Consider the following 23,258-nt stretch of genomic DNA (forward strand, 5'->3'; position numbering starts at 1 on the left):
GTGTGAGCCATTGGAGAAAAGAGAAAGGAACAGAGTATCCTGGGTGTTGTGTGTGTAAATATAGCTTTCAAGTGTACTACGAATTCGACCGGTCCATTAGACTAAGTAACTGTTCCCAGTGTCCCTGAGACAGGGCTTATTAAATAAACTGGTTGAAATCTTGGTGACTCAGGCAACTGAGCTTCTCCTTATTATTAATAGCAGTAGGCTGCTACAAACTATACGTGTTCTAAATGCAAAACCCTTCTAAAATCTTCGAAATATATAAGTTAAATCACTAATTAAATTTCTTGGAAAAGTCCAGCACCAAACCTGTTCTTATCTCACTCTGTCTCTCTCTCATCTCAGGTGTCAGTAGTATTGTGTGTTGAACAAACAACTCCAACCCCAGGCTGAGGTGTCTGCCTCCATTGTGTGCGTTCTAAGCGTTATTCCTGGTTCCAGTTACAGAGAACGCTGTGCAGCGGTGCAGGTGCAGTGGTCGGACCAGTTGGGTTTAAAAGAATACCGGTGGCCTGTGTTTCTCCATCTCCATCATGCTACCTAGTCAGGTGAGTGAGAGAGGATGCAATACCTGTGTTGTACAGGTGTGTAGTACAGGTGAGGTACTACCTGTGTAGTACAGTCAAAGTAGTAGTTGATTATGGTTGGAGATTAGTTAGGGATCGTTAGAACACATTAGAACGGTGTGACTGTCAGTTTAGTTCAGTCCAGGGTGCATGAGTTTTGAAAACCAGCTGATTTGACAGAGAGATTAATAAACACCTCAACTTAAAAAATGTCAGTTTCAGACACAGCAAAGCATAGCAACATCTTCTTAGACTTGAAGTCAGAGGACAGAAAAGGAAAACAAAGATAACATATACCAATAGCTGTCTGTTATTAAATCAGGCGGATACTACCAGTTTACCATAGACCTGTGACTGTCAGAACACAATATCGTTACAGTAGGAACACTTCAATTTGGATTAATAATTAGACAAAATACATGAACAGATAATAAGGCAATAGCTGACCTACTTATCAAGATTTACATAACCACATAACAAATCCTTGATTGGTTAGTAGAGGATGTGGTCTCTGTAACCTGTAGCTGTGCTGTCCAGTTTGGACATATACAGGTCACCACTAGAGGATTTAACATCCCAGGAGTCACTGCAGGAATGACCATTATAACCTTCCCTTCCTCCTTCTCCCTCCCTGTCTCTCACTCCCTCTTTCTCCTTTCCTTGCTCTCTTTCTCATCCTCTCTTGCACTTACTCTCTCCCTTTCTTTACCTTTTTTTCTCTTCCCCTTTTTGTCTGTCTTTCTCACCTCTCCCCCTCCCCCAGTCCCTAATCCCATGTCTTTAAAACCAGCTCCCTTATTGGCTAGCATCAGGTCTATTTTGAGTTCCAGGTCCGTGCCTGACCACAACAACCAGACCTGACCCAACAATAACCCCAGCCCCAGTACCCAGCCCAGCATCCAGGCAGTACCGTGCTAGCTGATGCATTGCGTTTGATGTGAACGGCCAGCCAGATGGTGGATTGTGATAATTCTGGTCTTAATCCGGCGGGAGAAGCCTGTGTTCTCTGAGCGTCCAGAAAGGAAGGAGCAGAGTCTCTGGGACTGACCTGCCTCCGATGAGCCTGACCACCGTCACTGGAGCACTGGAAGAGACCTCGCTGACTGCCTTTGCTCTTTGGTGGCTTGAGCAGAGACCAGTGTAGGTTTAGGTATATGCCTTATTTGGCTTCCTGATGGTGTAGGTGTCCTATGATGGAACGGGTTAACCTGTTTTAGCCTGTCAGAGTGAGTGTCATGGTGCGATAGATAAAGATGCCTCTCTAACTCCTCTGTGTTCTGCTTCTCCTGTACTTCATGGACTGTCCTGATGGAACCTACCTGTCTCCTACGCCTGTCTCCTACGCCTGTCTCCTATGCCTGTCTCCTACGCCTGTCTCCTACGCCTGTCTCCTTCGCCTGGGCCATGTTTCCTTCACCTGGACCATGTCTCCTTCACCTGGACTTGGACATGCTCTGCTGGTGAGTTTACTGTAGGAGGTCACACCCCTCTCATATTCTCATAGTATCAATCTCTCCTCAAACACAACACTGTGCTGGCTGCAGGGTTGAGTCTGAGGATTGTCCAGAGCAGTGAGTGTGTGAATAATTTGTGGTTTGTGCAGTGCTGTGGTGACATGGTGCTGTATTCATCTAGTTATGATATGACCATACCCATGGGTGATATGACCTTCCCCTGGGTGGCTGTACAGGTCAGGTTCATCATCTCTGCTCTTTAGAAGAATGTCTTTACCATGTGTTACCATGTTTTACACACACACACACACACACTCACACACACACACACACACACACACACACACACACACACATACACACACACGTTACCATACTTGTGTGTGTGTGTGTGTGTGTGTGTGTGAGAGAGGTGTATGTGTCTGTGAGCTGTGTGTTTTGGTATGTTTGTGATAGCTGTGTGTATCTGCGAGCTGTGTGTTTGCCAACTGTGCATGTGTTTAGCGAACTGTGTGTGTACGTGAACTCGGTATTGGCAAGCTGTGTGTGTGTGTCTGCATACTGTGAGTGTGTGTGCTGTGGGTGTGTTTGTGTGTGTGTGTGAGAAAGAGCTGGGTGTGATGTACGAGATATAAGGCTGTTGTGTTGACATAATGATCCACAATCACATGATGCTATAATCCCTTAATGCTCTCCAACATGCTTCTGTTTACAACCATGCAATGAGTTCAATTACCATTTACACTGTGTGTCTGTGTGTGTGTCAAGGAAGTACAAATTCTGTGTTGTGCATATAATACTCTTATCATATTAATTTAGTATGCTTTTGTTGGGTGTTTGTGTGTGTGTGTATCTTGTGCATGCGTGTGTGTGATGGTTGAGCCCATAACCAGTATAGATTAACTGGTCAATTTGTGTTTCACTTTTTGCGCTGACATGCATAGTTTTACAATTACTACGTCCTCAAGATAATTACTAAAGCCTTTATTAAGTCGTCAGTGCTCCTAAAGTCATGATTAAACCCATACCCTACTTACTGAGTGGAACGTGACAACACAGTGCCATCAACTATTCTGTGATCATTCATCCAGATCAGTGAGGTCAGTGCAGTCTTGGGCCTGGGGGTCTGGTCGCTGAATCCTCTAACCAGACCCAAATAATAACCTATAGACCAAACATTGTTATTGCCCTTTGGAATATTCCTTGCCTTCAAATGTTGTGGTGTAAACAGAGTAGTACAACATGCAAGACATTTTAAAATCATGTCCATAATGCTGTACCTAAGGCTATGAATAAGCTTCCTTCTAATGACCCACATGTTGCAGTTACTCAAGACTACCAGCAGTAGGCGCTAATTCAACAACATTTCCAGTGATCTCCAGTTATGTGTAGAAACAAACCACCAATGAGAAAGACACGTCCGGTAACCAGTCATATTGCTATTTATTCGACGTCGGAAACTCCGCAGCCAATGAAAATGGAGAATATCGTTTTTTTTTCCTAAACTGGGCGGGCCAATGTGTGATGGACAGAGTTGGCTTCATTCCCAGCTAGACCCAGGTCTGGGAATTTCAATTTGAGACCTGGGACGTTCAGGTTGTGAGGGACGCATTTTTGGCTGACCACGTCCAGAAAGTTCGATTTCATCTTCAACGGAACTACCGCTGGTAAGATCATTTTGCCAGACACAAGACACCGTTAATTAGACTCGTAACTGGGTTATCTTGTAAACAAATCACTGCATTTAAAGGTAAATAAGCAAAAATCTCTTCAATGTGGCTCGGTGTAAATGCCAACGTTAGCTTTTCTCTGGTGATCCGCTATCTCCTCTTTAGCATGGCACAACCTGGTTATAGTCACTATAGATCTCCCTTCTCTTTAGCACTGGGTTAGCTGTTCGATGGCATCATGATTTATGAGCAACGCATGGAATGTATTACATGTTTGCGTAAAGTTCTTGAAACACTTTTATGCAGTCATGGCGTTACTGGTTAGATGACTGCAAACAGGATGTCGCTCCTAGCACGAGCGTCCAGTAGTGTTCCTCTCAGCGCGGCACATCTGCAACATCTGCTAACGCCTTTAACGTAAATGATGCGCATTTATGGCGCTTTTTAACGTTGGCCAACGTTAATTTATTCATTTTATGTTTAAAATACAGAATTCAGTCAAATATGTAATACAGTAGTTTTCAGACGTTTTAAAGTTGTTTTCCAATGACCCCATGAGGTGCTTTACTAAGGTCTGGTTTACAAATAGCACGTGTCGTTAGTTAATCAGCAATAGGCAAATTGCTAGTGTTTATGTGTCTACAGTCAACACTAAAACAAAGCAGCACTTTAGCTTTACATCACACCGTTATGCAAATGATTTGTTTATGGTGTCCAATTCTATGAGGTAATTCCGTAGGCTTACTGCTCTTTTGTTGAACAGCGATCAGAGTGGTCTCGACTCCCTGGCGCCATCTTAAGATCCCGTGTGACGCGTACTGGGATGCTGACCACTTGTAACAACATTATGAGCATGTCAAGTCAGAATTGAGATAGCCTTTTTGGTTAATTAACCCGCGGAATTTTTCAATGATTCCAAATATTTAGCCACCTGTGCATAGCGTTTGTTTGTGTGTGTTGGTGTGCATTTTTAGACTTCAAACCAAATCCATAGGATCGTCCAATGTACTGACAGATGGTTGAGTCGTAGCGGGACCCGCAAGAGACCAGCCTGGCAGTAAACCCATATAGCATAACCAAAGAGGCTGCACCCCCCCCCCCCTCCCCCAAACCTAACCCATAATCCCCTGTTTTTGTCATGCTATGTAGTCAAGAGTGGTGTGTAGTCTGGAGGGGAGAGGAGATGCATGTGTTTATATCACAGCTCTACTCTCCCACTAAGTTAAACTCAACTTTCTTAAATTAACCAGACCAGAGAGATGGTCAGAGGACCTTACTTGAGAAGTGAGGTTGGGCCAGATGGCTGGGTTGGTAGAGCCTGCTACAGCATCAACATCACTTGGGAAACCTAACTGTTGCAGATGTACTAGTTTCATGGTTTCTGCCATGGTCTGGGTCGTTATTATTATGTGAAGCTGGCATGGATGAGTCATATTGAGACAATGGCTGTCCCGTCCAGATTTAGGTCTAATCCTCTTTGAGGCATGGCTGTGATGTCATCATGCTGAGACACAGGAGTGCAGGGGAGTGCTGCTGGCTCCGAATGGAGCATCACACGGCTGGATCACCTCAAGCTAGATAAGGTCACATTCCTGGCCTCCTGGCAGCAGAACAGGTGGTGGTGATGAGAGTGGTCTGTGATTATAGTTAATTAGATCATGGATTAGATGGTGCCACTGCAGAGTTCAGAGGAATCAGTCAGTCTTTGGCTGCGAAGGGCAGGTGTGCAGAGCGACTGGTGAGTTACACACCTGGGCTTCAGGCTGTAGTTCTGAACGGGGTTCAACCTGTGTCAGACCCAGTCTTACTAAACCGACATGGCAACAGGTCCCGTATCCTTCCCTGGGGGGAGAGAGGGTCTACCGGGACAGAGGTCCCTTTGTTGTTGTCTGTGTCATAGTGACTAATGAGGGTTGGCTTGATTGTTTGGTGCGGAGCTGTCCTAATTACAGCAGGCAGCATGGTGGGCTGGTCTGGCCGGGGACAGGGCTGTATTGTGTGATTGTGCGAGGCACTGGCCTCTAATAGGTGGTCAGTGGAGGGGTGTGAGGGTCTGAGGGTTACCTTCGAGGTGATGAACAGGACAGGTCCAGCTCTGGTTCTGTCAGGGGGACATGCTGTCTCATGGCCCCGTGGGCCCTTTCACCTAGACATCAGATCTGTCCAAACATCGTACATAGATCCTCCTTCAACACTGCTGTCATTCTGTAACCAAATCATTTTATTGTACAGAAATCACCACATAGCCTCTGACAATCCTGCATGAACTGGATCTGCTGGAGGCTAACGGTTGCTCTTATCTCCCCAGTTTCAGAGCAGTTAGCAGCCAATAAGGTTGGGGCACGTGTCCCTGTGTGCTTGTTCACCTTCCTACCTCTCAGATAGGAGCCTGTTTCAATACTCTACATCTCCTTTCTTTCTTTCTTTCTTTCTTTCTTTCTTTCTTTCTTTCTTTCTTCCTTCTTAGAGAGAGCAATATATACAGTGGATGAGAGAGGAAAAATAATGCAGAAGGAGAGAGAAAGTTGGCAGGGAGAAAACTAAGAGTGACTTCCTCTTATCAAAGTGTACCTTTGTATGGGTGTTGTTGTTTGTAACCCTGCCAGCAAGTGTCTCCTGCTGCTACCGGAGGCCAAAGGGGACTTCATTAACACTACTACATTGTTCCATGCAAATAGAAAACCTTTACACCTGTAATTCCTGTTACTGGGCAGTGAGCACTAGACAAAAACGGACTATGTGGCCATGCTGCAATTTGTCTTTTGTAAATACGGTTTGGGATAGATATGTCATTTCTATTGACTGGTGACACATCCTACATTTCCATGGCAGTGTTCTCCAGGGTCCAGAAGGTGGGACTAGCTGAGAGTAGGTGCTCTGGCCAGGCTGTCAGCTGGACCCTGATGGGCCAAGTCTAAATTACATCTAAGGAGGCAGACATACCAACACTCAGCCCACCTGTCGCTCCAGGTAACAACGTCAGCCTGTGATTGGACAAGGGGATGAGAGCATTTAGTCTGCCATTGGCTCCCGCCGTGAACTTCCTGTCAGAGCGGGCGGGGCCAGCCACCATGTCGCTGTGTCTCCTCATGGATCCTGATCTGCTGAGCTGTGTGTGTGTGTGTGTGTGTCATTGCCCAACCATTCGGAAGGGCTATGGGAACATCCAGTTTGGAGGGCTACTCTTCCTGCCTGGCCTTTGCTGGTCACACTAACTGTCACATCATTTTAGGTTGACCAGGATTCTCTCTCACACACACACAAACATACACACGCACCACACACACACACACACACGCTACACACATGCAAAGATAACACAGGACAACACATAGATCCTCAGCACAGAGAAAACAAACCAGGCTTGAATGTCACCACTTTTTCTCTATCTGTACTGGCTGCTTATCTGATCATCTCTCTTCCCCTCTTTCTCTGTCTTTCTCTTTTTGAGATGTTCACCCCTTCTCTTGTTTGTTAGTCTCCTTCCATACAGAACTGGTCTGTCATCTAAACGTGTTCTCTACAAGCTGCTTTCATTGTTCATTTGCAGCACTGACAAAAGCCACAGCAAACCATGACTATTGATTTCACACACACACACACACACACACACACACACACACACACACACACACACACACACACACACACACACACACACACACACACACACACACACACACACACACACACACACACACACAGAGGCACACACCGCCAGGGACTTGGTTCTGGTGGAGGAGGGGGGGCTGCCGGGGATCTCACAGCGAGAGTAGAAGACAGATAACAGCAGAAAGGGAATGTGGCCCTAATTTGGGAGCCTGATTTGGCTGGGCATCCGAGCCAGTGAAAAACAGATTATTTTATTTACCAGGTCATGTGCCAGGCAGGGTAGCAGGAACAGCGCAGGCAGACTGGACCAGGCAGGATAGACTGACCCAGGTAGGATAGACTGGACCAGGTAGGATAGACTGGACCAGGTAGGATAGACTGGACCAGGCAGGACAGACTGGACCAGGTAGGATAGACTGGACCAGGCCGTTAGAAAATCAGGTGACCCTGCATGCAGAGATGGGCTTCTCTATTGAAAGGTCATACCATTCTGTATGTGGATGTGTGTGTGTGGGAGAATTCCCTTCAACTCAAGCTGTGTAAACAAGATGGTTTCTTCATTCTCTGATTGGTTAGTGGAGTAGCAACAGTGGGACTAACCCTCTCCTGGTCCCCCTCTCCTGTCCTCCTCCCCTGTCCTCCTTTCCTGTCCTGTGCCCCCTCTCCTCTCCCTCCTCTCCTGTACTCCTCCTGTCTTCATGTCCTTCTGTCCTCCTCTCCTGTCCTCTCCTGCCCTACTTTCCTGTCCTCTCCCCCCTCTCCTCTCCCTCCTCTCCTGTACTCCTCCTGTCCACCTCTCCCTCCTCTCCTGTACTCCTCCTGTCCTCCTCTCCCTCCTCTCCTGTACTCCTCCTGTCCTCCTCTCCCTCCTCTCCTGTACCCCTCCTTTCCTCCTCTCCCTCCTCTCCTGTACTCCTCCTGTCCTCCTCTCCTCTCATGGATAAGGGATGTTTGGTGTGAGCAACAAGTCCTTGTTTTGAAGTGATTTAGACAAAGAGGCTCAGTGTTACTACTAGAGAGACCGACAGAGAGGGAGGGAGAGGATGGATGACAGGGATTAGGGAGAGAGGAGAGAGGAGATAGAGGAGGAAATGAGGGGCCTGAAAGGGAAGGATGAAGCGTGTCGCTGTGTGGCAGGACTTCCTGTTTCCCCAGGAGTCGCTGATAGGCTGATAATCTGATGTCCCTTCTATGCCCCTAATGTGCACACCCACACGGACACACACAAATATACTCTTCAGTAATAACGGCTGTTTTAAAGTAGTTCCCACTACTGTATTGTTCTGCTACCTCTATCTCTCTCTTTCTCATGTTCTATCAGTCTCCCTCCCATCCTCCGTCTCTTCATCCTTCACGCTGTCCTTCATTCTCACCCTCTCTTTCTTCCTCCTTCTCTTTCTCTCTATCTCTGCTGTGTAGCTGTGTGGGCTCGGGTATGAAAGGGCATGGCTCCCTGTCAAAAGACAGCTGGGAGGACAGGACAGGTATCAAAAGCTCTTTGAATCTCTCCATCTTTTGTCTGATCAAACGTGAAGCCAAACAGCCGCTTTAGTAAAGGTTCATGCGGTCTTCTTTTTGTTTTGTTGTTAGGTTTGTTTGTTTGTTTTGGATGGAGCCTGTTTGAACTGTATAGGGATGTGAGTCTAGTAGCTCCTGTTACCAAGTGAACAGCTTTGCATCTGTGTAGGGAGAGGCCATTAGAAATCGACCCACAATCCCCCCCCCACCCCTGCTCTCCCACCACCCCTTCCTCCATAGCTCTCTCTATCCCTCAATGCTCCCCTCCCTGCCTGGGTGTGGTTAGTGGTTGACTAGGGTTGGTTGGTTCACCTGGAGTTCTGGTCAAGCAGGCCTCTCTCTGTGTTTTTCTCCACATCTCTGTCTGTCTCCATCCCTCCCCTCCTTGTCCCCAGAGAGCTGAGGCATTGTGAGGTCCAGCCCAGAGTTGGACCAGAACCAGAGCCCCCCATTGGGCTTAAGGTGGGGTTGGAGCCAGGCAATACCGGTCAGGGTTCAAACTAGAACCCAGATGTGATGTTCTCCCAGGGGGGGTTCTAACACAGCAGAGGGAGAACAGGGAACCGCCCTCAACTGGAGCACCAGGCATGACATCATCTTCACTCAGACCCTCCCTGTACCCCCCCCCCCCACACACACACACACACACAAACACACACACAGGCTGACCTGATCCCACCACACATCTCTCCCATGGCAAGCACAGCCAGTTCTTGGTGTCATGGTGTCCTACGGTGGGTTTCTAGTGGGGATGCAGGGTCCGGAGATCCCGGCTGCTGACTACAGGTCAGAGGTCATCACACGGGGCGGAGCCTGTTGCCACAGCAATGAAAGGGGCCTATGAGAGTAATTTCGGAGACCAACAAAATGTGAGCATGTTAACATGGTAACAGCACCCTCTACATGACCCCAGCAAGCTGCCATGCAAAGTTAGCTAGGGGAGGGAGGCCGGTGTGGGGATAGTTTAGGAAAGTTGGGATTTAAGTAAAGGGTTAAGGACCAGTGTTCTAAACGTTTGGGGTTATGGTAATGGTTGGTTTTGTAAGAGTTCTGGGGAGGATATACTGTTGACTGACAGTAGGCCATTAGAAACATGCATCACTCTGTGTAACAGACCAGTAAACAGTGACCACTTAACCTCCTGCTTTACTTATGCTCCTGCACAGTATATCAACATTACCAGGCATCGCAATGTCAGCGATTGATCATGTAAACCCACCATGTAACTTTAGTAGTATAAACTAGGTTGTACAGCAACAGCAGCGAGGCTGGCCTGCTCCTCCTCCTCTTCCTCCCATCGCCCAGGTAACCACATGCTCCACCAGGGACTTGAGGTTGCTTAGCAACGCCCTCTAAAACCCGGACAGCAGTCGTCTCTAAGGGGGCAGGGTCTTGCTCTCTGACTAGACCAGGAGGATTGGCCCAGGTCGTGAATGAATGAACGTCCTGTGCTTTGAAGCCACCACCAGCCTTAGGAGGATCTGGAGTGTGGTTGTACCATGTCTAGGCACATTCACAAGCTGGAGGGATTGGCTTCTCCTCCTCTCCTATTTCACTCCTCTCTTTCCTCTCTCCCTCTCCTGTTCTCTTTCACTATACCTCTATGCCCCTTTGGTTCCATAGCCCTCATTAACTCCCCCGATTCTCACTTTTTTCTTCTTCTTCTTCTTCTCCTCTCTCTCTCTCTCTCTCTCTCTCTCTCTCTCTCTCTCTCTCTCTCTCTCTCTCTCTCTCGGTCTCTATTGAACTCTTTTTTTCATCCCTCTCTTTCTCACAATCCCCTCTCCCATCCCTACCACTCTCTCCTCCTCTCCTCCCTTCCCCTCTCTCTCTGCCCCGGCCTCATTCTCCAGGGCTGTAGAGAGACAGAGTGGTAATGACAGTGTGTAAAACAGCAGGAGGCTGAGCGAGCACAGGACTCAGCAGAGAGAGAGGAGGGGGAGAGGGAGAGCAGGAAGGAGAGGTGAAGAGGGAAGGTTGCAGAGGACAAGACAGTGCTGCAGGGAGAGAGATCACGGTAAGGTATATCTCAGACACAGATATATAATAACTGCAAGAAGGGATAGGACCGCAAGATCACAGAGCTAGTCGGACCACAGCCCTTCACAAAGACAGGCTCGAGCTGCCTGTTTGTCTAGCTGCCTGTCTGACTGCTTGTCCGCCTTTCCAGCTGCCTGCCTGTCTAGCTGTCCTTCTGTCTAGCTGCCTGTCTGTTTTCAGATTGGCTCATGGGTTTTATGTCAAATGTGATTATGTTATATGTTATAGAATGTGTTGTCAGCTGATTACAATAGGTGTTGAATAAGCTGCCTGTCTTCTTCTTTGGGTCATGCGGTTGGACACAGACATGTTTGTGAGAAAGATAGGAGAGAGACTGTAGACCTGGCTGTAGCATTCTCTAACGCAACAGGGGACACAGATTTATATATGATTTTATAAAGTTCAGTAATGTTTAGATCCATATTGTCCAGCAGTGGGCTGTAGACTCTGAGCTGGTGAGGGGAACAGGTGCTCAGTTTACCTCCACCAGCAGTGCGAGAAGGGTGTGCTCGCTGCCTCTTTATGGCGTGTCATTGTCAGGTCATGTCTGTTTTATGTGGCCTGCTTCAGGTGACCGCTCACTCACTGCATTCCTTTCATCTGTGTGTACTGTAAGTGTGTGTGTGCGTGCGTGTGTGTGTGTGTGTGCGTGTGCGTGCAGACAGGATCACACATGTGGTGCTGCTGTGAATTCTGTTTACCCTGTGCTTTAGCTTGCACACACACATACAACACATCTAGTGATATCACTGATGCGTGCGTGTTTGTGTTTTTATTAGGTTGTGCGGGGGGGGGGGGGGTAGATCCTTTAGAAGAGACACACGTGCAGACACACAAACAGACACACACACAGAGCTAGCAAAACAACTCGCAGACACACACACACAGACGGTTAGAAAAACAAGCCCTCTGTCCTCCCTTGCGAGTTCTCACCAAGCAGGCAGTATCCAGACCTAGCTGTGTGTATGTGTTAAAGAACCTAGCTATGCTAACTTTAGGAACTAGCAATGTGTGCTCTAGAAGCGATCTGTGCTGTATGTAGGACCTAACTATATTAACTTGAAGAGCTAATAAGCGAGAGTGCTAACTAGAGGAGCTAGCAATGCAAACTAGTGCAAGGTGTTTACCATAGCCATCCCCTCAGTTACCTCAGTGCTAGTGAGCTAGCATAGTCATCCATCACTTAGCAGGAGACAGGTTCATTGCCAGCGGAAGGAGACTGGGTAGACAGTAGTTTAATTAGGCCCAGTAGGCTTAAAAACAACAGTGTGAGAAGGTTTTGAGAAAGTGTATCCCAGCACGAGGTGGCCTTGGAGGGATCAGGGGGCAGCACCCAGAGCAGGGTGCTGTTGGAGAGGATGAGGGGAGAGGGGACAGCACCCAGAGCAGGGTGCTGTTGGAGAGGATGAGGGGAGAGGGGACAGCACCCAGAGCAGGGTGCTGTTGGAGAGGATGAGGGGAGAGGGGACAGCACCCAGAGCAGGGTGCTGTTGGAGAGGATGAGGGGAGAGGGGACAGCACCCAGAGCAGGGTGCTGTTGGAGAGGATGAGGGGAGAGGGGACAGCACCCAGAGCAGGGTGCTGTTGGAGAGGATGAGGGGAGAGGGGACAGCACCCAGAGCAGGGTGCTGTTGGAGAGGATGAGGGGAGAGGGGACAGCACCCAGAGCAGGGTGCTGTTGGAGAGGATGAGGGGAGAGGGGACAGCACCCAGAGCAGGGTGCTGTTGGAGAGGATGAGGGGAGAGGGGACAGCACCCAGAGCAGGGTGCTGTTGGAGAGGATGAGGGGAGAGGGGACAGCACCAGAGGATGAGGATTGTATAAGCTGGAGATTCCTCATCAGGCAGGAAGCTAGTGGGACAGGCTACAGATGGTACAACAGCCTTACGTAACCAGCCTCATAAACATTTCACTTATACCGTACATAGAGAGGACACCCAATAAACACATTTACACACACACACACACACACACACACACACACACACACACACACACACACACACACACACACACACACACACACACACACACACACTCACACAAAAACACTTCACTTTAAAGCATAACCTACATAGACATAGACTTATGGGAGGAGGGGGGGGTGTACTATTGGCTACAGAGAGCAGGGGCACGGAAATGTCCATTCCCAGTCCCTTCACACACACACACACACACACACACACACAACAGTTACACACACAGGCTGGAGGAGTGTTTTCTAGCCAGTGAGAGACTGAGAGCATGGTAGTCCTATTGTCCTGGAGCTCTGTGGGAACTGGAGGGAGAGGAGGTGGGAGGAGACAGAGCAGAGAGAGAGAGAGGAGAGAGAGAGATAGAGGAGAAAAAGAGAGAAGGGGCCATGGGAGGGGGTGACATAAGGTTAGGGAGAGAAAAAGAGAGAGGGAGAGGCTGCCCTATGTGTGGTTGAGAGAAAGCCAAGGCAGAGCGTGACTAACTCTGACCTGCTCTCTCTCTCTCTCTCTCTCTCTCTTTCATTCATTGATGAAAACCAGGAAGGACTCCTTGTTCTTTAGGAGAGCATTTGTTCTCAGAACATCTCGGTTTGAATCGACAGTTGTGGGGTCATCAGTAGTTATGTGTGGTGTGCATGTGTGTACAGTAGGGTTGAAAGGTGTTTGATCCGACTAAGGATAATCCCAAATCTCTTGTCCCTCATCACTTAACACAAACACCCCCCCACTGTCCTGATCCAGCGGAAGGTGCTGGATCAGGACCTACACCCTGACAAACTGTCAGGTACAAATGCAGGTCACATGATCTCAGAAGATTTTGGACGAAAGGTTTGTCCACTGTAAAGCTCACACCCCTGTCACCAGTATATTAGTTTTGTGTGTGAGTGTGTATGTCTCGCTCTGCTTATGTGAGTGTGTGTATTTAAGCATGTTTGTTTGATATGGTTGATGATATCGGCACAGACCAGGGTGTGTCAGCATGAGTCAGGGTCTGTAGCAGGAAGCCATTTTGTGAACTGGAGTGTGATTGGTTGTGACAGTTGGTGCTGTTTCATCTACAGCCGCGGGATTAGTCTGTTGCACGAGTTGGGCAGTGCTAGGCTGCCTGGGTGGGTGGAGCTAGGACAGCCTGTTGCTAGGGGGTGAGTGAGGTTGCGATAGCATGTTGCTACGGTGTAAACGTGGTCAGCACAGGCTGAGGTGGGAGTTTGAAGGCTGTCGGAAGTAGACGCACAAACACACATCCTCTCCTCTCTCATCTCCTCTCCCATCCGCTACTCCCTCTCCTCCCATGCATGAAAATCTTGCTCTATTAATAGACCCCTGAATGGACACAGAATATAGTTCTCTAGGGAGCTGTGTGAACCTCATAACCCCCCCCCCCACACACACACACACATGCTCACACACACACACACACACACACACACACACACACACACGTTGACTGAGTGTTGAATCAGAGAGATTCTCTAACCCAGGCTTGATAGTGTCAACACTTGTCATGGAAAGACTCATTTGCATATGGCCTCCTATCACGTCCTTCATCATGGTGACATAACTGTGTGTTCAGACAACATTGTCATGGCGATACTGACCTGAAGCAGGGAGACTGAGGATGGACCAAACCCCCGGCCCTGTTGTCATGGCAAATGAGTGTCAGGACCTAGCAGTGTCACTGATATTTGGGTTGAAGACTTGCTATGGCTGAGTGTGTGTGTATGTGCGCGTGCTGTGTGTGTCGAGTAGACTCACACTAGTGTTTTCCCACCTCTGCTTCAGTCGTTAAATTATGTCCTATACCTCTCAGGTTACCATGGAGATGCATAAAGGGGTTCTGTAGAGTGTAACAGTAGACAGTATTGCTGCACCCGATACGGCTATTATCATACGATTATTGTGATATCTGTGTATGTACACATCCAGCGTAACACAACCTTTCTCTCTCTCCCTTACCAGTGTAAACGGTCGCCATGACAACAGAGGTGGGATCCGAGACTGAGGTGAAGAAGGAGCCCGAGAAGGAGAAAGGGGAGGAGCCAGCTCCAACAGCTGACGCCCAACCCACCGACAGCCCCGCCCCTGAGCAGGAAAACCAGGAAGTAGCAGCGCCCTCTGAGAACACCACCCCGGAAGCTCCTGAAGCTACCACACCAGAGAAGAAGAAGGAGGAGGAGAAGGAAAAGGAAGGACCTGTAAAGGAGAAGGGAATCTCTCGTTTCCTGCCTCCATGGCTTAAGAAGCAGAAGTCCCAGACCCAAGTGACTCCCAAGGAAGCCACGCCTCTGGAGACCACGCCCACAGACGGGGGTGTGGCCACAGTAGAAGGGGAGGAGGAGAAGGCGGAGCCAGAGCAGGAAGTGGGAGAGACCTCTCCCCCGGTAGAACCCCCAGTGGAAAACCAGGAAGTGAACGGAGTGGAAGTGGAAGAGAGGGAGGAAGTAAAGTCAGAGGAAGGAGAGAAGGAGGAGAGCCACTCCACAGGCAGTGCAGACACTCAGGTACTTTGCCGTTGTTATGGAAACACACATTCTAGAACATTCTAATCTATGTTTGATCATCCACAAACCGACTGTTGCGCTCTTTCTATCGGATATAGCTGTCAGTCATCTGTCGGTGAACGCCTGATCCTGTAATTCTTGTAGTCACATGACCTGATTCCAGACTCCTCCTGTGGGACCAGTTCTATTTCTTACCCTCTCTTGCTTTACCTCAACCTTCTTCTCTTTCCGTCTCTACCTCCCTCTCTTTCTGTCTTTCTTCTTCTACCTCCTTGTCTCGTTCTCTCCACCTTTCTCTCTCTCTCTCTCTCTCTCTCTCTCTCTTTCTCTCTCTCTGCTTCCACCTCCCTGTCTTTCTATGCCAAGGTCAAAAGCTATCAGCTCATACTGACAAGCTGGGCCCTGCTCTGTTAGAGACATAAGATGGATGCTCTGTTACAGAGACAAGATGGATGCTCTGTTAGAGCGAGTGGTAAGATGACTGCTCTTCTAAAGAGAGAGACAGAGACAGACAGAGAGAGAGAGAGAGAGAGAGAGAGAGAGAGAAGATGGCTGCTCTATTAGAGAAAGAGAAGATGGCTGTTTTAGGGTTGTAGAACCCATTTCTGCTAAATCTTGGAACAGTCTGAGCTGAAATAAATAAAACATAACTGCCCAACAGATGCTGCTATCCAGAGTGACTTCATCAAGCACTCACACACACACACACAGCATGTAACTTACCCGCCCTGATGTGTCGGACCTCCATCCAGACCCAGAGCCTGTCTCTCAGCTGCTATGTGTGGTGGTCAGTATTGTGATCCGATCAGAGGGATCCTGAGCAGTGAGGTCATCATCCTGGCCCGGTTAGGCCTCCGCCCTCCTCTCTCCTCCCATGACATCATCACCCCCAGACATCTGGCCAATGGAAACTCTTGTTTTTGGATAGAACTCTCCGAGGGTTCAACTCACTAAAACATCCACACAGACATGTAGACACACATACACTGAGGGGTGGACAAAGCAAGGACTTGGTTCTGATAGTATAACTACTGCAGATCTGGTGACTAGGAGCTCTCTGTTCATGTTGACGGTCGGTTCTCTCTCTTATTGATCCTTTGTGTGTGTGTGTGTGTGTGTGTGTGTGTGCAGCCTGCCAAGGAGGAGAAAGAGGAGTGTGTAGAGAAGGGAGCGGAGGAGAGCAAGCCACCTGAGGAGGGGGAGCAAGAAAAGGAGGAGGAAGCGAAGGAGGAGAAGAAGGAGGAGGACAAAAGCTGCAAGCCGGAGGGTCACTCCATCCTCAAGTCTCCTCTCAAGCTCACCAAGAAGATGAAGGTGGCCATGTGTCACGTGATGATGCTGGACGGAACCAAGTTCCCCTGCGAGGTGGAGGTGAGTGGAACCCTAGGGACACAGCTACCGTCGTTGAACAAGCTACGAAGGGATTTTTGTGTGATTGGAACTTCTGGAATACTCGCAACGAGCATGTTGGTTGTGGATGTTAATGTGTGGTTGTGGATGTTGTGTCGTTGCCCTTGGTTACACTACATGAGTGACGTTGGTGTTGTCATTGCTGTCAGATTCAGAATCGTCTTCCTGTGATGCAGCATAATGGTCAGAAGTGTGTGTGTATGTAATGTTCTGTGGAAGAACAAGAGATTGAAGCAGGGGATTACTGCTGTGGGTGAGCTGAACCACTGGCAGCTAATGTCTTATTGATGAAAATGAGAACACGCACACACTTGCACACACATGCACACATGCTGTCAATATTGGAGAGATCCCATTATAGCTAATGTTGTTTTGCACAGGACGAGGGCTGAGAGGGCGTGGCTGCTGTGTGCTCTGTGTGCTGACCTCCTCTCACCTCTCTGCTTCGTGTCCTCAGCTGTAGCAGTGTGGCGTGAGGGGACTTCCATAATTGCGATGTTTATACTGGTTCCCTAGGAGATTTAACAAGCTAATCAGAGTCCTACTCAGTTCCTGATTTATCAGTGATGTGTGATGAAGGGATGTCCTGGGGAAAGGCGGAGCACGCTCTGCAGGGGGTCGTCTGGTGGCTGGGCGGGCGGGGTGGGGGTGCGGGGTGGGTGTGTACCCCCCAGGGTATTAAAGGGGGATCCTAACTGAGTTGCCCCCCTCCCCCTCCTGTCAGATTAGACCTGCAGCATCTGCTGTCATCTCTATGCTCTATTCCTGACAGCTATGTGCTCTGCTGTGCACTATTCTACTGTACTTTATACAGCTATGTGCTCTGCTGTGCACTATTCTACTGTACTTTATACAGCTATGTGCTCTGCTGTGCACTATTCTACTGTACTTTATACAGCTATGTGCTCTGCTGTGCACTATTCTACTGTACTTTTTACAGCTATGTGCTCTGCTGTGCACTATTCTACTGTACTTTATACAGCTATGTGCTCTGCTGTGCACTATTCTACTGTACTTTATTCAGTCTGCCTCTGCTCTGCTGTGCACTATTCTACTGTACTTAGGCCTACACAACTCTCTTCTCCTCTGCTCTGTTTTTCTCCACTCTGTTCTCCTCTGCTCTACTCTGCTGTACTATAGCATACAGTCCTCTACAATACTCTACTCTACAATACTCTACTCTCCTCTACAATACTCTCCTCTACAATACCCTCCTCTACAATTTCTCCTCTACAATACTCTGCTCTACAATACTCTGCTTTACAATACTCAACTCTACAATACTCTCCTCTACAATACCCTCCTCTACAATTTCTCCTCTACAATACTCTGCTCTACAATACTCTGCTTTACAATACTCAACTCTACAATACTCTCCTTTACAATACTCTGCTCTAAAATACTCTGCTCTACAATACTCTCCTCTACAATACTCGACTCTACAATACTCTCCTCTACAATACTCGACTCTACAATACTCTCCTCTACAATACTCGACTCTACAATACTCTCCTCTACAATACTCTCCTCTACAATACTCTGCTCTGGTGTTTGAACAGGCCGTGCTTTGTCCTCCTCAGTAAGGCTCAGCATCACTAGCAGCCATTGTTGAAGTTAATTCATCCAGAAGCCACGGGCATATTTATAATGGCATGTTATGTCCTCTCTCTTCATCGATCTCTTCATCTTTCCTTTTTGCTCCTTCTTGCCATTTTTCTCTTTCCATTTTCCTTCTGCATACCTCTGTTACTCTTTCACCATTCCTCTCTCTCTCTCCTCTCTCTCTCTCTCTCTCTCTCTCTCTCTCTCTCTCTCTCTCTCTCTCTCTCTCTCTCTCTCTCTCTCTCTCTCTCTCTCTCTCTCTCTCAGTGCCATGGGAGCGTTCACAAACAGACAGGGATCAACAAAGCATTCCACAGAAAAAACTTTATTTTAGCAAACCAACCCCCGTCCCCTGAGGCCTGTCCCCCTCCCTAACCCCACAGCTCCACCCCAGACCCAGTCTCCGTCTCCCCTCCCTAACCCCACAGCTCCATCCCAGACCCAGTCTCCGTCTCCCCTCCCTAACCCCACAGCTCCATCCCAGACCCAGTCTCCGTCTCCCCTCCCTAACCCCACAGCTCCATCCCAGACCCAGTCTCCGTCTCCCCTCCCTAACCCCACAGCTCCATCCCAGACCCAGTCTCAGTCTCCCCTCCCTAACCCCACAGCTCCATCCCAGACCCAGTCTCAGTCTCCCCTCCCTAACCCCACAGCTCCATCCCAGACCCAGTCTCAGTCTCCCCTCCCTAACCCCACAGCTCCACCCCAGACCCAGTCTCCGTCTCCCCTCCCTAACCCCACAGCTCCATCCCAGACCCAGTCTCAGTCTCCCCTCCCTAACCCCACAGCTCCATCCCAGACCCAGTCTCAGTCTCCCCTCCCTAACCCCACAGCTCCATCCCAGACCCAGTCTCAGTCTCCCCTCCCTAACCCCACAGCTCCATCCCAGACCCAGTCTCAGTCTCCCCTCCCTAACCCCACAGCTCCACCCCAGCCCCAGACTAGGCCCCAGACCCAGGGTCAGCCTCAGCCCCAGAGAAGGGAGAGGAGGAGGAAAGAAAGTGTCAGTGTGATCACAGTCTGACTGGTTGTTTTTATCCTGGGTCTGGCCAGGTGTGTGTGTGCACGTGTGTGGCACCATTGCCTGACCTACTGCATTATTCATCACTAAATGTGTTACCAGGACAACCCCCCCTCATGAAGCTCTCCTAGAGAGCCACACCTAGTCACATATCCGAGCACCCTGCACCATCTGGGAGGAAGTGTGTCTGTCTGTGTGTGTGCTCAGTAGTAAAATGCCAGCAATCTCAGCTGACCTACTTTCCATGTAACCCTGCAGACTAGTCCCTCTGGTTGTGGTGCTGCATCCTGCATCAAGTCACACTACCGTGTGTATGTTATCCTTAGCTGCCCTCGGTCCTCAACACTAACGACCTGCACTGGGTTACAGGGACCACTGGAAGAATCTTAATGAGGCTAAGCCCTAGCCTAGCATCTAGGTAGCACCTAGCTACACCTTCCTGTACCTGCATCCTTCTTTAACACCTAGCGTAGCATCTAGCTAGCATCTAGCCTAGCTACACCCTTCCTGCCCCTGCACCCTTCTCTAACACCTAGCGTAGCATCTAGCCTAGCTACACACTTCCTGCACCTGCACCCTTCTCTAACACCTAGCGTAGCACCTAGTGTATTACCAAGCCTAGTTACACCCTAATAGCCTAGCAACAGCCAGTAACAGTCCGGCAACAAACAGCAACAGTCCTGGAACAGCACATAGCTTTTACAAGATCAATACAATCCATTTAGTGAGTGGATTTTCACACATCCAAACAGGTCAGAAGGGTACATGCATTTGTGCGTGTCTGCATGTATACTAAAGGTGTTGACATAGTGTTGACAAACTATCACAAGTCCCAATCACACAAACGCACAAAGACACACACTAACACCCAAGCAGATCAGTAGGGACTGACCTCCCAAAACATGTGAGAGCTAAATGCATCTCCCAACTTGATTTAGGAGAAACTCAAAAATTACGGGCGTGTCAGTCCTAGTTTAAGGACTATTAAATCTTTGGGAATTTCTTAAAGCATTTTAACGTTAAAAAACAGCTCCTAAATCTTTGAAAAGTTAGGGGTAGTCAAGAGGACTCCTATGTCACTAAAACCAAATCACAAACAATCCTAAAATGGCAGAAGTGGGAAAGCTGCACTTCTTTGCAGGCATATTTTCCCATGCATAAGTTGGGCAAGAAGTAAAAGCTGTTCTTGCATCAAGTTTGACTTCTTTTTTTTTTTTGCATATAAGTTTAGATGCTAAACATGTTCATGACTTCTCAGTATATTTTTTCTTGGTTTCATAAATCATCGAGACTTAGCCTATTTATAGCAACCTAGCATATTTATTTGAATCTGGAATCCTGATACCTCCTTCTATAGTACTTACAGTACTGTCAGACTGTACTTACTGTACAGTCAGACAGAGAGCAGATCTCAGAGTGGGCTGGTGAGAATCAGTCTTGGGTGCCCTCTTCAGTCAGTCTACAGGTCAGGGTCAGAACTGGGGGGGTTTATTGCCCTCCAGGCTAGACTGGGGAATGTGTCCCTGAGGAGGAGGTGGTGGTGAGGGGGGGGGGGGGGGGTCAGATCAGTTCTTTCTTTGTCCCTGCTGCCATTCAACCCAAATACCATCAGGACCAGACCCAGCCCAGCAGATCCACAGGCTTTTGTTCTGATTGTCCTGTAATACCAGGCTGGTCCAGTTCTGCTGCGCCCGCTAATACTGCCCAGCGCCCAGGCCACGGGCCTGCTACACTGGCACACTGTCTGTCTGCCTGCCTGTTAGTCTGTCCGACTGTGTGCCTGTGTGTGTGTGCTTGTGTGTGTATGTGTGTGTGCGTGCCTGTGTGTGTGCTTGCGTGTTTGTGTGCATGCCTGTGTGTGTGTGTGTGTGTGTGTGCATCTACAGAGTAAATGTCAGCTCACGCCCCTCCCTTGCCCTGTGGGTGTGCATTCTCCAGAGTTTACTGGAACTTTCAGCCAGTTACCTCCTGTTAGCCTGACACACACACACACACACACACCTTTTGGGTGAATACTGTGTTCCTTACCATCTCTGCAGTTCAAAATAACTGTGAACATGTTAAAGTGCCTCCCGCTCCCCCATCTCTTTCTCTCTTTCTCCTCCACCCATCTCTCTTTTTCTTCTCGTCTACAGATCTTTCTTCCTCTCTCCATATCTCTTTCTCTCTGTCTTCTCCCGTCTGTTTTCTCTATTGGTCTCCCTCCCCCATCTTTCTCACTCACTCCTATCTCTCTCTTTCTCAATCCCCCTGTCATCTCAGGCGGAGCTATGTTCTATGCTGGGTGCTAGTTAAGCAGAACTCCACTCCAGGTTATGACCCCTCCTCTCTCTGTCCTCCAGAAACGAGCCAAGGGCCAGATCCTGTTCTTCAAGGTGTGTGAGCACCTTAACCTGCTGGAGAAGGACTACTTCGGCCTGAGCTACAGAGACAACGCTGACCAGAAGGTACAGACCTGCTCCTTTCCTGAACACAAGTTCTGCTCATATCTGTCGAACTGGGGCAGGAGACACTACCCTCACAGTGACCCTGTCGTGGAGAGGAGCCACAACGCAGAGGAACCAACAGAGGGGAGGAGAGAGAGGGAGTAAAGAGAGAGCAAAAGGAAGGGAGAGCAGCGTGTTTGTGGTGTGCCGAGTGTGGAATGGGTCTGTGTGTCTTTGTGTGTGTCTGCACTTGTATGTGCGTGTCTGTGGGTGTGTGTTTACAGTGAGGATTGGTAGGCCACAGTGATAATAACAGCCATGTCTGTCTGGTGGACGAGGGCCAGAGCTGCAGCTGTCCACAATGTTAGGACTGGACTAGTCTACACTCTACACTAGACTGGATTAAACTAAACTGGGCTGGACTAGTCTAGACTAGACTAGACTGGATGAAGTTGGACTTGACTGGACTGGAGATTTTCTTTTAACTTTCTCTAACCCCAAGTTTGCCTTTCTCTGTGTTTCTCTCTCTTTCCACACAGTGTCATTTGTAATACAGACTTTTACACAATCCAACAGTTTATTAAGACCTGCCAATAGCCATGCCTACTCAACAGGAACAACTAGAATAATTTTATTGTGAGTGCAAATGTGAATGTGTGTGTTTTTCACCTGTCAAAGTTGAAGTCACCATGTTTGTGCTTTCTTCCTGTAGTGCTGGCTGGACCCTACCAAGGAGATCAAACGCCAGATCCGCAGTGAGTTCTCTGTGTGTGTGTGTGTGTGTGTGTGTGTGTGTGTGTGTGCATGCCTACAATTACATTACCCTACATACCATTCTAATTAGAGCTCTACACCTCCCCACCCTGTAATTCGCCCCAACCTCACACCCACCAATCCATGCCTGCTGTAGCTCACACCCTCAGCTCTGATTGGTCTGAATACCCTCGTGTCAGCTGTGATTGGTTTGTGTGCTTCACCAGCTGAGTTCTTATTGGCTTGTCGACCACTAAGGCCATTTACATTTTTATCATCTTCAAAAAGTGGTAGAGGGATTGAGAGCAGGAAGGATAAAAATGTTTGCAGGAGGGTTACAGAGTTGGGGGCTGGAGGGTTACAGAGTTGGGGGCTGCAGGGTTACAGAGTTGGGGGCTGCAGGGTTACAGAGTTGGGGGCTGCAGGGTTACAGAGTTGGGGGCTGCAGGGTTACAGAGTTGGGGGCTGGAGAACATCTGATCTGGTCTCCTGGGGGCAGACTGAAGAGAGAAAAGGAAATGGTCTTGCTGTGATGTCGTCTCTGGGTTGGAATTTTCCAAATAATCTGCAGCACTGTGGACCCCGTCAGAGAGAGAAAGAGGGGAAGGGGGGGGGGGGATAGAGAGATGAGGGGGGCAGAGAGAGAAGGACAGAGAGTGGAAGGGTTGAGAAGGGATCTAAACAGAGAAGGAAAGTGGGAGGAGTA

At 48.7% G+C, this 23,258-nt stretch overlaps 1 protein-coding gene across 16 annotated transcripts in view; it reads left to right on the top strand.

Annotated features, from left to right (window-relative positions):
* The first annotated feature begins 1,925 nt into the window (after positions 1-1,925).
* Positions 1,926-23,258, top strand: part of epb41l2 (erythrocyte membrane protein band 4.1 like 2) — a 40,629-nt gene continuing 19,296 nt past the window's right edge. For 14 of the 16 annotated variants that reach the window (XM_067242345.1, XM_067242353.1, XM_067242350.1 and 11 more), the window contains exons 1-5: positions 3,608-3,690; positions 14,799-15,340; positions 16,472-16,711; positions 21,716-21,820; positions 22,512-22,554. In XM_067242345.1, coding sequence (XP_067098446.1) covers positions 14,813-15,340; positions 16,472-16,711; positions 21,716-21,820; positions 22,512-22,554 — 916 coding nt within the window. In that variant the 5' untranslated portion in view covers positions 3,608-3,690; positions 14,799-14,812. Of the gene's footprint in view, positions 2,030-3,607; positions 3,691-10,757; positions 10,841-14,798; positions 15,341-16,471; positions 16,712-21,715; positions 21,821-22,511; positions 22,555-23,258 lie in introns of those variants that run through there. The other 2 variants (XM_067242348.1, XM_067242347.1) reach the window with 2 other exon arrangements.

The sequence above is a fragment of the Osmerus mordax genome, chromosome 8 (assembly GCF_038355195.1).
Source record: "Osmerus mordax isolate fOsmMor3 chromosome 8, fOsmMor3.pri, whole genome shotgun sequence".
NCBI classification, from domain to species: domain Eukaryota; kingdom Metazoa; phylum Chordata; class Actinopteri; order Osmeriformes; family Osmeridae; genus Osmerus; species Osmerus mordax.